Here is a 14,106-nt window from a genome sequence, read left to right on the forward strand (position 1 = left end):
GGTAAGCCAGCCGGCTGGCAGGACATGGAGCAAACCAGACAGCCAGGTGAGCCACAGGTGTGAGGTAAGCCAGCCGGCTGGCAGGACATGGAGCAAACCAGACAGCCAGGAGTGCCACAGGTGTGAGGTAAGCCAGCCGGCTGGCAGGGCATGGAGCAAACCAGACAGCCAGGTGAGCCACAGGTGTGAGGTAAGCCAGCCGGCTGGCAGGACATGGAGCAAACCAGACAGCCAAGTGAGCCACAGGTGTGAGGTACGCCAGCCGGCTGGCAGGACATGGAGCTAACCAGACAGCCAGGAGTGCCACAGGTGTGAGGTACGCCAGCCGGCTGGCAGGACATGGATCAAACCAGACAGCCAGGAGTGCCACAGGTGTGAGGTAAGCCAGCCGGCTGGCAGGACATGGAGCAAACCAGACAGCCAGGAGTGCCACAGGTGTGAGGTACGCCAGCCGGCTGGCAGGACATGGAGCAAACCAGACAGCCAGGTGAGCCACAGGTATGGGATAACCCAGCCAGCCGGCCTTGGCTCATCTGCACGCGAGCTGTCAGGTTTTATATGGAAAAACCTGTAAGCACTAATTTATTACTTCACAAATACAGTAATTGAAACAGAAATTTACTTGGAACTATATATGGTCCATACTGACTGGCACATACAGAACAAATGAGACGGAAGTATCATGTATGCAGTCTATACAGAAATTGTCAACAACATATCACCTGCAGAGAACATTAGTGACACAACTCCGAAATGAATAGTTTTGAGTTACGTGAATCTAAAGTAGCCCAATCTAATCCTTAACATTGTGCATTAACAATAACAGCATAGTTTCAGTCATTGTCGGCACGGAGGAGTACACAACACGCACTTAAGTGCATGTGGTGTGCTTTACGTCCTAACACAAAATTGACCAAATTATGTACCATAAAAGTATTTAAAAATAATTACAACCTTTTCTTTCTATTACAGTCTTGCCTTCATTGCTACCGAGCAAAAATATTGTGTAAACTCAAAACATGAGTGTTTTCTTTTACATTTTGATTTTCCCTTGAGTTGATAGAGCAAGTTGATTTTTCTTTGCACTGTGTTCAGTTCCTGTTCTTTTACTGAGTATCTACTTTATTCCACTGTTCCTTTTTCTTCTTGTCTTCAATGATTCACTCATCAAATTGTGGATTGCAGCACATATGTAATACTTTCCATCCATAAAAGTTTTCTTCTTTGTGGTAAATACTATGTGTTATGTCTGTACTCCTTCAAAACACCATGAATACATATGATACATTAGGGACAAAAAATAAATTAAAATACCTATAGTCTGTGTCAAATGGGAAGCTGTTTCCATTGCAGTTGTTTTTCGGAAGTAACAACATTTTGACCCGCAAGTGATATTTAAGGCAGAGAAATTTTCTGCAGAATACAAGGCACTGAGTAGCTGGGATAGTGCAACAACATAGCAACCACTTGGTTAGACAATTCTGAGTAGTCTTTCAAGGCCAAAACACCTCTCATTTGACAAAGACTATAGGTATCTGTGAAAGATCTGCAGACACTGCCTTTTGTTACTGAAAAGTACTCTAGCTACACAGAAAAATTAATTTAATAAGTCAAGTAGTTCAGAAGGAATTAATGATTGAAATTATAATAATAATGCTATTTGCTTTACGTCCCACTAACTACTTTTTCGGTCTTCGGAGACGCAGAGATGCCGGAATTTAGTTACGCAGGAGTTCTTTTACGTGCCAGTTAAGATTGAAATGATATAACTTTGAACATGATTATCTCGAAACTACCATTTTGGAGATGTGTCACTAATGTTCTCATAAATATATGGTCAATTTCAAATGGACTTCATTATTTCAAACCAATACAGTAAAGTCTCGATTATCCGACTTAAACGGGACCTGGAGTACGTCGGATCACCGAAAATGTCGGATAATCCAGAATAACTTTGAAAATGAACTAAAACAAACAGGAAGGCTATACTGTATTACGTACTATGTTTTGCGGGACTCTATTTATTGACTTATTAATTTAGTTGTACAGTAGATGCAGTACTCTTTCCTTACTACGCCTGTAGCCAGGTGCAGACGTCCTGGCTTGGGCTGCAAGAGTTTTGATGTCAGCATCTTGAAATTCAACCCAGTTTCATCACAATAAAAAATCTGATCACCGGATAATCCTCCAGCAAGAATTATTTCTTGAAATTGTCTTTTAAATTTCACAACCTCATCGGATTTAACTGACAGTTTTTCTCCACAGATATGAAGCTGCCCAAAGCCGTACCGTTTTTTTCCACCGATCAAGCCACCCAGCACTGGCAGTAAAATTAGGGTCCCTTTATTAAATTCCTTCTGGATATACACCGCCATTTCTCGCAGAATGGGGCCAGATATTGACAAGCCCTTTTCCTGGTTTTTAGTGAACCAAAGAAATTTATTCCCTCGTATGTTTCCAGTCTCCCACTGTAACACGTCCAACACCATAATCTGAAGCCATTTTTTGGAGAGTTTCCCCTTTGTCCAGTCTCTTTAACCCACTCTACTTGTCTTCCACAGAAACAATCACTTTCTTACGTTTACTCGCCATACTCACAGAGGATATGAAAACTATAACATCCGCACCCAACCAATACTACATTGAACAATCCTACCGCATGACTGCCAGTGCTTGTCCCACAGTCGCACCCTCCACACTCCGTGTCCCAGAATTGCAGCCACCTAAAGTTCAAATTAAGCCTACAAGTGTCGGATAACACGGAGTGTCGGATAAGCGAAGGTCGGTTGAGCGAGACTCTACTGTATATGGTATTCGCATAGGAATGTCGCTCAAATTACGTATTTCATCAGATGGCCTTATGTAAACCAGGGACTCCCAAGTCCAAATTTAGAACGAAAATAGAATTTAGTCCTAATAACTTTCCTACCGTATTCTCCCTATTCTCTAAATAGTTTACAAACTACTATAAAATATAAATAACAAATTAATATAAATTATGAACAAATTAAATATCTAATGAGATCTAGCAATTTCTGAAAAGAATGTCAAGATGTCTTGAATAGAGAACTCCAGTGATATCATGGAACCAGGATAGCAGCGTTGAATCAAGTCTTCTATAGCTTTGTACTGTTGAATGAATTCCTCTTGCATAGCTCTCCACACCACCTAAGAATTAGAATTTACTTTTGTACATGCACACATACAAACAAAGCTTTATAATAAGTTGACACTCAATAGCACTAAAAGAGAGAAATGTAATAACTGAAGAGAATCAACTTGTGTTGGGCAACTCCATCCGTCCATCCGTCCGTCCGTCTGTTAGGTCATCAGCCCAGAGGCTGGTTGGATCCTCAAATAGCACCACCAAAGGTTATGCGGTTACAAGGAAACCACAAAAACCAATGGCAGCACCAAAATGAGGCGTATTAGGCAATACGAAGAGTGAGGTAGTTTGCCATTGCTTTCCTCACTGGGTCAGAAAGTGCTATTGCAGCACGACTGACCCTATGAGCAACACCTTTCATAACACTCAGATGCACTAGTCGTGCTCCAAATGTCATTACTCAGCACCAACCATACCCCAGCAGTTTCCATATTGTCACAGCCATGGATGAGACTGGGACTTCAGTGAAAGCTACACTTTACTCTGACCTGGGCAAACTCTATTGTAACTGAAATCAAAAATAATCTACAAGAAAAGAAGAACCTATTGTATCCATCCCATTTTATATTCAGTACTACAGAATGGTACCTGGCATTTCATACAAAAAATTGTTTATAAAATTAGTAATGCTCAGTTCAGGAATATCTTATTTCGTGATGAGGAATCATACCTCACGCATGGCCCAATACTTGATGATACATAATGTGCATGCACACTGGTTTCCAATTACGCTTCAGGATGGAGAAGAGTTGGTTGACGTGTGAACAGAAGGTGGAAATTGTGTTGTTTTATGCAGGAACAAAGAATGTTGCTCGGACTCTGGAATGTTTTCATGTACACTCAACTGCAAAATAAATTGGCCATCACAGAAGACTCTTTCTAAATCCTCTTGTCTGAAACATGAAGAACATATTGGGCAGGTGGTAAGTTTCCAAGCATCATGTCTTTGGCCACCAACTATCTACAGTTTACAAATATCCAAGAGTTTTGAAGAAGTACAAAATCAAATATTTCTTTGCCAGCTAATTTTTGTGCAGTTGAGTGTACATTTTAGTATGTGGTGGGCTTCCTACTAACATACAGTATATGGAGAAACCACCCAATCTGAAATCAATTGCATTTGGAGAGAAAATTACCCTGCACTAAAATGGTCTGTTAACAGCCATAGTATGATATTGACCTTTCCCCATATAAACTAACAAAAGCTTACAAACTAAAGGCACATGACAAGGAATGGCACAAACAGTTTGCTGCTTGGGCTATTGCAGAAGTCAGTCAGTCAGTCAGTCAGTCAGTCAGTCAGTCAGTCAGTCAGTCCTGATCTGCATTTAAGACATTCGTCTAGGTGGCAGATTCCCTATCTGTTGTTTTCCTGGCCTTTTCTTAAATGATAGCAAGGACATTGAAAATTTATTGAACATCTCTCTTGGTAAGTTATTCCAATCCCTAACTCCCCTTCCTATAAATGAACATTTGCCCCAATTGGTCCTAGTGAATTCCAACTTTATCTTCATATTGTGATCTTACTTACTTTTAGAGATACAACTCAAACTTATTCGTCTACTAATGTCATTCCACACCATCTCTCCACTGACAGCTCGGAACATACCACTTATAATACCAATATTATACCATACCAATATATGGAAATCAACATCTACCGTATAATCCCAAATACCACCAGCACTTTTTCCCCAAAAATATTGGTTCTAAATCTTGTGTGTGGGTCGTATTCAAGCCGTTCATTCTTGTAAATATTTACTACGTTTACATGGAGTACTGAAATAGATTTCAATACGGTTACCGTACTCAATATACCACACGTAAACGGGCATTCAGGTCTTATTGTGTTATAGTTGCGTTCTAGAAAACAAGATTGATTTTTTCTCAATACGGTTACAGTGTCATGTAAGCGCGAAATGTAAAGTAATGAAATACAGTAAATCAAAGAATATGGATAAATATGCAATCCACTGCTGTGGATGATCGATCATCGTTTGTTTCACAAGTGTTGCTGGCATGCTAGGTGTGCAAATAGCTGATCTCGCAGGATATCGTACTTTGCGAGAGTCAAGACTGTTGGTTACGGAAATCTACCTCACTTGTATTCGAGTTCCATATCTGTCCTGTGAAAGTGCTGTCTAGATAGCAAGTGATGGATTCAAAATGGCGTCTGCGGTCATTTACTGTGCGTGAGATGCTTAGTTGTAAGCGAAGCTGAAATATATGGAAATCACGCTGTTGGCAGAAAGTATGATATTAATGAATCATGTATTCACAATTGGCAGAAGAAGAAGGAAAACCTTCTAAAAAGTAACGGCGATCGCAGAGCATTCCGCAGGCGGAGTGCAGTGTTTCCGGAAATTGAAGAATGACTCCACAAATTTGCGATAGAAAAACGTGAGTTAGGATATGGTGTTTCTAGTGCAATGTGTCAATTGAAAGCACTAGAGATCTCAAAACACAGGGTTTTACTCAAAGCCGCGGATGGATCCGAAACTTTTATTGGAGAAAGGGATTGTGCATTCGGTGATGTACATCTATTTCACAACATCTGCCTGGGGCGTATGAAGAAAAATTAATGGCCTTTCAGCGTCTTAACATCTTAAGGACACTTCCTCTAAAACATTGATACTTTGTCAACATATGAATGTTTCATCTAAACAGTGGTATGTGGCTGAAGATGTTGATAATATACAAAACATGTACCACTTTTAACCAATAAGTTGCCTTAAGCAATTTAGTGTATCGACAAGGTGGAAAATAAAAAACAGTTGTGAATACCGTTTATGGCGATTGCAAACAAAGTGACACTAAGAACCGATCTCTATGGGACTCCATTTTCTTGAACGTGGTATTGCGAATATGCCCTCCCTACTCGGACACGGAATAGATGGAGGGACAAAAATTCACAATAAATACTGGCAAGTTACTTCCGAATCTCCATTGATGCAGGACTGAAAGAACACCACATCGCCATGTGGTGTCATAGACCTTTTCCAAGTCAAAGAAAACAGTCACCAAATACTGTTTGCAGAGAAATGAATCCTGGATAGAACTCTCCAGGCGTACCAAGTGGTCAGTGGTCAAGCAAGCGGCTTGAAAACCACACTGGTACTCGGAAAAAAAGTCTGTGTTTCTCCAGACACCACACAAGTCGGCGATTTACCAGCCTCTCAAATAGCTTACACAAACAGTAAGACAAATAGGAAATAGGTCTATAACTTCCTGCATACTTAGAGTTTTTGTCAGGCTTTAGGACAGGAATTACTATGCCCTCTCACCAATGAGATGGAAACTCACCCTCTATCCAGATTCGGTTGAACACGCGAAGGAGATATAACAGACTATTCTCACTAAGGTGTTTCAACATTTAGTTATGGACATCGTCAGGTCCAGGAGACGTGTCCTTGCATTGCGTCAAGGCACTGTGGAGTTCCCACACCGTAAACAGCACGTTGTAGTCCTTTGAAGCTTGAAAGGCAAAACTAAGGTGATGACATTCTGCCTCCTATTTCAGAGCGAGGAAATCATGATGGTAATTCCCAGAGTCAGACACATCCGCGAAATGACTGGCTAGGTGGTTAGCAGTCGAGAGTGGTTCAGAGACTATTCTGCCTGCAATGAAAATTCCCGGTACAGAAGATGATCCTTGGATACCCGAAATATGTCTAAGTTTAGTCCACACCTGAGATGGCGGGGTATGCGATGTCATAGACAGACACATATCCCTCTCATGAAGCTTTCTTACTATGTCGAATAAGAGCTTGCGCCTCAGTGCGGAGTTTTTTAAAAATGACCAGGTTGGCCACAGTAGGCTGCCTAAAATATCATTTATAAGCACAACAGCGTTCTTTAGTAGCTGCTACGATTTCCTCGTTCCACCCAGGAATGAGTTTTCGGTGAGGAGTCCCTGAAAAGGATGGAAATGACTCCTCAGCAGTAGCAAGAATAACTTGTGTTATGTAAGTTAATTTGCTGTCTATGGTGCGCCTAGTCACATCGTTAAAGACAGCTAGTGATGTGAAATTTGGCCGATCAGCATGTTTAAGAATCCAATGAGGAGGAGCCTTGATGGATTTTTGTTTCAACAATGTAAGTATAATGGGAAAATGGTCACTGTCACGGAGATCATCGTGTGTATTCCATCAAAACAGCAGAACCAGCGCTCGGCTGCATAGACTTACAACTATGCAAGAGTATGTGCCATAACGTACACTGAAATGAGTTGGTTCACCTGTGTTAAAAATACATAAATCCAGCTTTCCTACTATTGTTTCCAACTCTCTTCCCCTGAGGCAAGGCGTCTCAGAGCCCCATATGAGGTGATGGGCATTAAAATCACCCAATAAGAGGAAGGGAGGTGGAAGCTGATCTATAAGATCAGTGACATCATTTATATTAAGAGGCTGGCCTGTTGGAAAATAAACATTACACACTGTTGCTACGACAGCCAGCGGTACCCGCACCGCAACTGCTTCCAGTGGGGTTCTTAGAGGAACCTCTTCGCTATAGGTATCAGAACAAACAAAAATATCCACGCCACCGGTCGCCCGTTGAGCATAATATCTTTCTATCGAGTGTAGTCTGAAATTTCTCAAGACCGTATGATGACCTGGTCTGAAGTTTGTCTCCTGAATACAGACTATACTTGCCGCGAACTCACTAATGAGCTGGCACAGCTCAGCAAGATGCCTGTCATACCGGTTACAATTCCACTGTAACAGTGGCATAGTATGGACTAAAAGAGAGAGTGTTAGGTTATGAGCAACATGATGCTCTTAAACCTCAACACTATCGATATCAACATCAACATTTGTAGACGTATATGACAGTTCGACGTCCATCTCGTCATTGACAGATGGTGGGACTGACGCCCAGAACTTCCACGCTTTCGGGGGGGGGCAGGATGTCCCCCTACAAGGAGAGCATGCAGGTTTTGGAGCAGGCATACCTGCTGGCGCAGACTTATACCCTCCAGGTGGAAGGCATGATTTCCCCTTTGCAGGAGACGTGTGGGAGTGCCCGGTTACAGCGTTCCTCTTCTCCACTTCTTTTCTAGTTTAGACGGACTGGAAGATAATTTCCCAGACCTAGTCAACGATGCCACCTCTGCTGGCTTGGGCACGGCTTTCGCCGACCTCCTGGAGTGGGAAGACTTGGACTTCCTCCCCCTACTGTGCCAGCTTAGAAGTCCCAGCCCGCACAGACTCTTGTTTATGGTCGAAGGTGGGGTGCCCCCCTCCCCAAGCTTTGAGCTTTTACTCTTTGCGGCTGTGCTCGCAGGAGGAACAGCCGCCTTGAGCGCAGCGATTTTTACAGGTAAAGATTTCCCGAATGACGAACCTGGATCTCCTTCTCACTCAGATATATTGGACAGTAGTTCACCTGTATGGAGTTGTGCATTCTTCCGTGCCATGGGTCGCTCTTCCACATGTACCACACACAGACTGATTCAAACAATGAGATACCATATGTCCGAATCTCTGGCATTGATAGCGTCGCATAGGAGGCGAGATGTATGGCCTCAAATCGCAACGATAAGTTGTTACCATGACTTTTTCTGGTAACACAGACAACTTGAAGGAGACAATGAAGACACCAGTGGAAACGTCTGCACTGCAGATGTGTGTTACGCCATAGGTCTTCATGTCAACTCTTCTTCAGTGTTCAAAATAAGGACGCGGTGGAAGATGACTCTGCGAACCAGATTCAAGGATTTGTGCTCCTCCACTTTGACGGGGATTTCGCCAAAGTGGTCGCACTTAAACAACTGATGGGCTTCCAATGCTGTACGAGTCTTCAAAAGCAAACTACCATTGCACATTTTCTTGAGATCCTCAAGTTCGCCGTAGACGCATTCAATGTGCCTACTAAAAAGGATCGATTTTACCAGCTTAAAATCGTTCCCATCAGTTCTGATAGCAAACAGAAACCTAGGGAGGCTGGATCCCATTCCTTCATGCTGTGCATGTTCCCAGGGAGTTAAACCCTCAAGGAATCAAAAGTTAAAGACCTTGGTGGGGGACCACCTTGGGCAGGTTGATGACGTTTCAAAGCCATGCCCAAAATCATCCTCCCTGAATGCCACCCACTCCGAACAGGGGTCTCTGTAGTCGAACCAAGCAGCGAAGGCAATACCCACCTGGTCATAACCGGTACTGCCTGGGGTCCGATGTTGGACGATGGCTAATATGGGATGACTGAGGCAACGAGCACTAGGACTCCCTTCCTCCAGTCACCCGCAATAACATGTACCCCACAGCGAGTACAGAGCACTAAATAAAGAGAGAAAAAAAACAAGCAATAATAATATGTCCTTCTGGCATTTGGCTGTGCGGGGACCTGTGTTGTCAGGCGGATACTACTGCAAGGGTTCATGACACTCCCACCTGCCGATCCCTGGGTGGTCACAAATGCGGGCTTTTGGGCGTAATCACACACTAAGAGGCCAATCTCCGAGCAGCACGCACATCAAAAATTTTGTATCAGTCTACAACCAACCTTCAAAAAACAAATTTAAAAAAATTAAGAGGGGACCGATGACCACATGACCATTTTAGTTGCCTTCCACGACAGGCAGGGATTACTCTCCCATCGACAGGTCACCCAACACATGATATCAAGCCGCAATTCATGTCCGTGCCAAGGTTGCCCCTTTTAGTCGCCTCTTATGACAGGCAGGGGATACAGTGGATGTAGTCTTCATCTGCATCCCCACCCACAGGGGGTCCTCCTCTATCTGGACATTATCCTTGTAACCAACAAACTTTACATACCACTGACTGAATACTTGTCTTCTGAAGGTCCTTGTTCATAAATAATTTCTGCAATGTCCTTCTTTGAACCTGTTTCTTTCTTAAAGTACCTATACATACTCTTCCATTTTTCACTAAAATTTGTATGACTGCCAATTATGCTTGCTATCATGTCATCCTTAGCTGACTTCTTCGCTAGATTCAATTTCCTAGTAAGTTCCTTCAATTCCTCCTTACTTCCACAGTCATGTCTAACTTTCTTTCCACCCTGCAGCTTCTTCTTCTCTTTACTTCTGTGTGGGTTTTTACCATTCCTTATACCACCTTTAAAGGTACAAACTTATTTTCACATTCCTCAACAATTGCTTTATACCCATCCCAGAGTCTGTTTACATTTTTATTCACTGTTTTCCACTAATCAAAGTTACTTTTTTTTTTTAAACTCTCTCATTCCTCTTATCAGCCATATGGTACTGCCTTATAGCCCTACTTTTAAGACATTCCTTTCTATCACATTTATTTTTAACTACGATAAGAACAGCTTCGTGATCACTAATACCATCTATTACTTCAGCCTCTGTATAGAGCTCAGCTGGTTTTACCAGCACCACGTCCAGAATATTCTTCCCTAGTTGGTTCCATCGCTTTCTGAATCAGCTGACCTTCCCATATTAACTTATTTCCCATTTGCTGGTCATGCTTCTTGTCATTCATATTACCTTCCCAATTGACATTTGGGAAATTGAGATCACCCGCTACCATAACATTCCTTTCCATACTTTTTTCCCACATCATAGATATTGTTTCAGTAGGATAGATCCCTTTTGCGGCACTCACAAGTAACCGATCGTGACAAATGAGCATTCAAAAGAAAGAGAATAGACATTTTAATTTACCTTCCATGTGTTGTTTCAATAATGACCGTCAAGTATGAACTTGTGTTTGAAAATCTATTCACTGTCTCATTTTATTCCCCATTTTAATCACATATAAGAATAATGTTATAATATTTTGTGTATTGTGTATGTTTGTATATATGAACCTATGCTTGTTCTCACATTTTGGCTGAAGATGATGCTAAACAGTGTTGAAACTAGTCCCAAGTAAATATGTTGTAACTTAACCATTATAACATTCATTTGTATTGAAAAGGTGGACCCTTTAAGTTACCTCTCTTACATACTTGGGTCTAGACTCTGTGAAAGGAACGTGTTGGCACCAGCGATGATGTACTATTGGTAGAGACGAAGTGAAGAAGAATTTCTACCCTTCTTTTCTGATGAGGGAAATTTGGTTTACTGCAACAACCTTCCGGAGGTTATGCTGAAACTGGGAGTGCCACATGACGACACCACTCACCGAGGACGTTTTGCTGATACTGCCAAAATTAGTTTTAAAATGAACTTGCATCAGTTCTCGTTACTCATTCAGTTTTTACACACGATACATATGAAAAACTTGAGATTGTGTTGTGTAAAGTATCAGGAACACAAAAGGTAAATGGTATTCTGACAGGTTTACAAGCAGGTTCCACAAAACATCCCAGTGTCCTGTGTGAGTGGGACAATCGAGCCAGGTCACAACACTGGATTCGAAAGGTTGGCAGCCACATAGACAGTGGATTGCTGGTTTGAAGAACATAAAACAAGAATGTCTTGTTGACAAGACCAACATACTGTTACCTCCGCTTCCTATCAAACTAGGACTTGTGAAGCAATTTATTAAGTCTATAAAAAATGAAGGTGAATGTTTTCAGTATCTGTGTCATTGATTCCGAGGCATCATTAATGCCAAAATCAAAGAGGGTATCTTCACGAGTCCAGATACCAGAAAACTTTGTTCTGATAACTTACCGATTCTGAACACGCTATGTGTGCAGCCGAACTTTCGGCATGGAAAGCATTTCGGGATATAGTAAAAATCTTTCCCAACAAAACAAAGGATCTAGACTACAAACAAATGGTGGGCATAAGCTTGTTTCTTTCCGAGATTTAGGCTGTAATATAAGCTTAAAGGTGCACATGTTACATTCACATCTGGACTATTTTTCCCCGAGAACCTAGGAATGCTGAGCAAAGACTAAGGAGTAAGATTCTACAAGGATCTAAAGGAAATTGAATGCAGATGTCAAAAGAAATGGAACCAAACCATGTTGGCAGATTATTGCTGCTTACTGAAGAGAGAGAATTCAACTACACTGAGCCTTTTAGACAGTATTCACCATAGTGGAGTAAGGCTGGCAACGGGAGCTTTCCGTACTAGCCCCATTCCCAGCTTACTCACTGAAGCGGGAGTTCCACCTTTACGGATAAGGAGGCAGCAGTTACTTCTCACGTACGCTGCCAAAATTTGTGAAATGCCGCTACATCCAAGCTATCAATGCATCTATCGTACCCAATACCACCAGCGGTGCCACACGGCCGGTTGGGTTTCGGATTGATAGCTTGTGTCATGATTTGAATATCAATATCGCTGGTTGTCTTGAACAAACTCTTAGCGAGGTACCTGTGTGGTTGGTTCCGCGACTGGATATACGACTAGATCTGCTCGTGGACCCAAGATGAACATGGATTCCTCCGTTTATAGGAGGTATTTCCAGGACTTCGTTCACCAATATCCGGCTGTGAGACTGATCTTCACGGATGGTTCTAAAATCGGAGATAATGTTGGTTGCTCTTTCGTCATTGATGATATGAACACGAAGATCTCGCTTCCTAAAGTATGTAGCGTGTATAGTGCAGAGCTTTACGCCATCTTAGAGGCTCTGCAGTTTGCACTGCGTGACGAAAGAAGCCACTTTCTTATGTGTACCGATTCGTTAAGCTCTCTGCAGTCTATTGAAACCTGTTTCTCGCAACACCCACTGGTACAGCAGATACATGACCTTCTAGCCAGGTTAATGGATGCTGGCACCAGAATCACTTTCGCATGGCTACCAAGTTGGGATTGCGGGAAACGAACTTGGGGATGAAGCTGCAAAGGCAGCTGTACTTTTTCCATGGCTAAATGGTTAGCGTGCTGGCCTTTGGTCACAGGGGTCCCGGGTTCGATTCCCGGCAGGGTCGGGAATTTTAACCTTAATTGGTTAATTTCGCTGGCACGGGGGCTGGGTGTATGTGTCGTCTTCATCATCATTTCATCGTCATCACGACGCGCAGGTCACCTACGGGTGTCAAATCAAAAGACCTGCATCCGGCGAGCCGAACATGTCCTCGGACACTCCCGGCACTAAAAGCCATACACCATTTCATTTTACCTCCAAGACCAGTCAATGTACCTGCTAAGGATATTTGTTCTCAGCTACGTTGAACCATCTTGGCGTCTTGGGAATAGGAGTAGCTAGATATCTGAAATCCCAAGCTGAGAGCAATTAAGAAGACAACTATTGTGTGGTGGTCCTCTTTCCGACCTGCACGGAGAGAGGCCATAGTACTGTGCAGGCTGAGGATAGGTCATTTACGATCCACGCACTCTTATCTCCTGAAGAGGGAAGACCCCCCAGTGTGTTCTTGTGGTGCCGGCTTCACCATGCCCCACATCCTCACAGAGTGTGCCGATCTCTCTGGCCTAAGACGGAGCCTCGGCCTGCAGGAAACACTGGAACACATACTAGCCGATGACGCGACTACTGCTGATCTCGTCATCCGCTTTATGTGCGACAGTGGACTTATCAAGGGTATATAAATTACAAGTGTACTTTTACTCAGGGAACGTACGTTCCCTTTTGATACGCTAGTAATCATTTCGGCCTAATTCTATAATTGTATTTTGTTTTATTTTGTACTACGTTTCAAAATTCCTTCGTTGAAAAATAATTTTGTTTTATATTTTAAATTTCTTTTCCACTAATTTGTTCAAAGAGGATGATTACCTCGTTGTACTTCCTCTTAAAACAAAAATCATCACCACCACCTCACAAAAGACAAGCAAAAAAAAAAAAAAAAACCAAGTATCTTACAATAAGGCAAGAAATACAATTGCAACAGTGGACTTGCAATTATATATGTTACCAGGCTTATGAATGATAAATTTTGGACCATTTAGCTCCATATATACAATTCGTATGCTCATAAACACAACCGTGTAATATAAGTGTGTACAGATGAATAAAAATAACAAGAAAAACAGTATTTCTTACGTGTGATAGTAGAGCATATTAACCCTGAATATGCATGAGAATCT

General features: G+C 42.3%; 1 protein-coding gene across 2 annotated transcripts in view; it reads right to left on the reverse strand.

Annotated features, from left to right (window-relative positions):
* Window positions 1-2,811: 2,811 nt before the first annotated feature.
* The window catches only part of Sec3 (exocyst complex component Sec3), a 193,638-nt gene continuing 182,343 nt past the window's right edge, over window positions 2,812-14,106 (reverse strand). For both annotated transcript variants that reach the window (XM_067144363.2, XM_067144364.2), the window contains one exon: window positions 2,812-3,168. In XM_067144363.2, coding sequence (XP_067000464.2) covers window positions 3,016-3,168 — 153 coding nt within the window. In that variant the 3' untranslated portion in view covers window positions 2,812-3,015. The remainder of the gene's footprint in view (window positions 3,169-14,106) is intronic.

The sequence above is a fragment of the Anabrus simplex genome, chromosome 3, assembly GCF_040414725.1.
Source record: "Anabrus simplex isolate iqAnaSimp1 chromosome 3, ASM4041472v1, whole genome shotgun sequence".
Taxonomy (NCBI): Eukaryota; Metazoa; Arthropoda; class Insecta; order Orthoptera; family Tettigoniidae; genus Anabrus; species Anabrus simplex.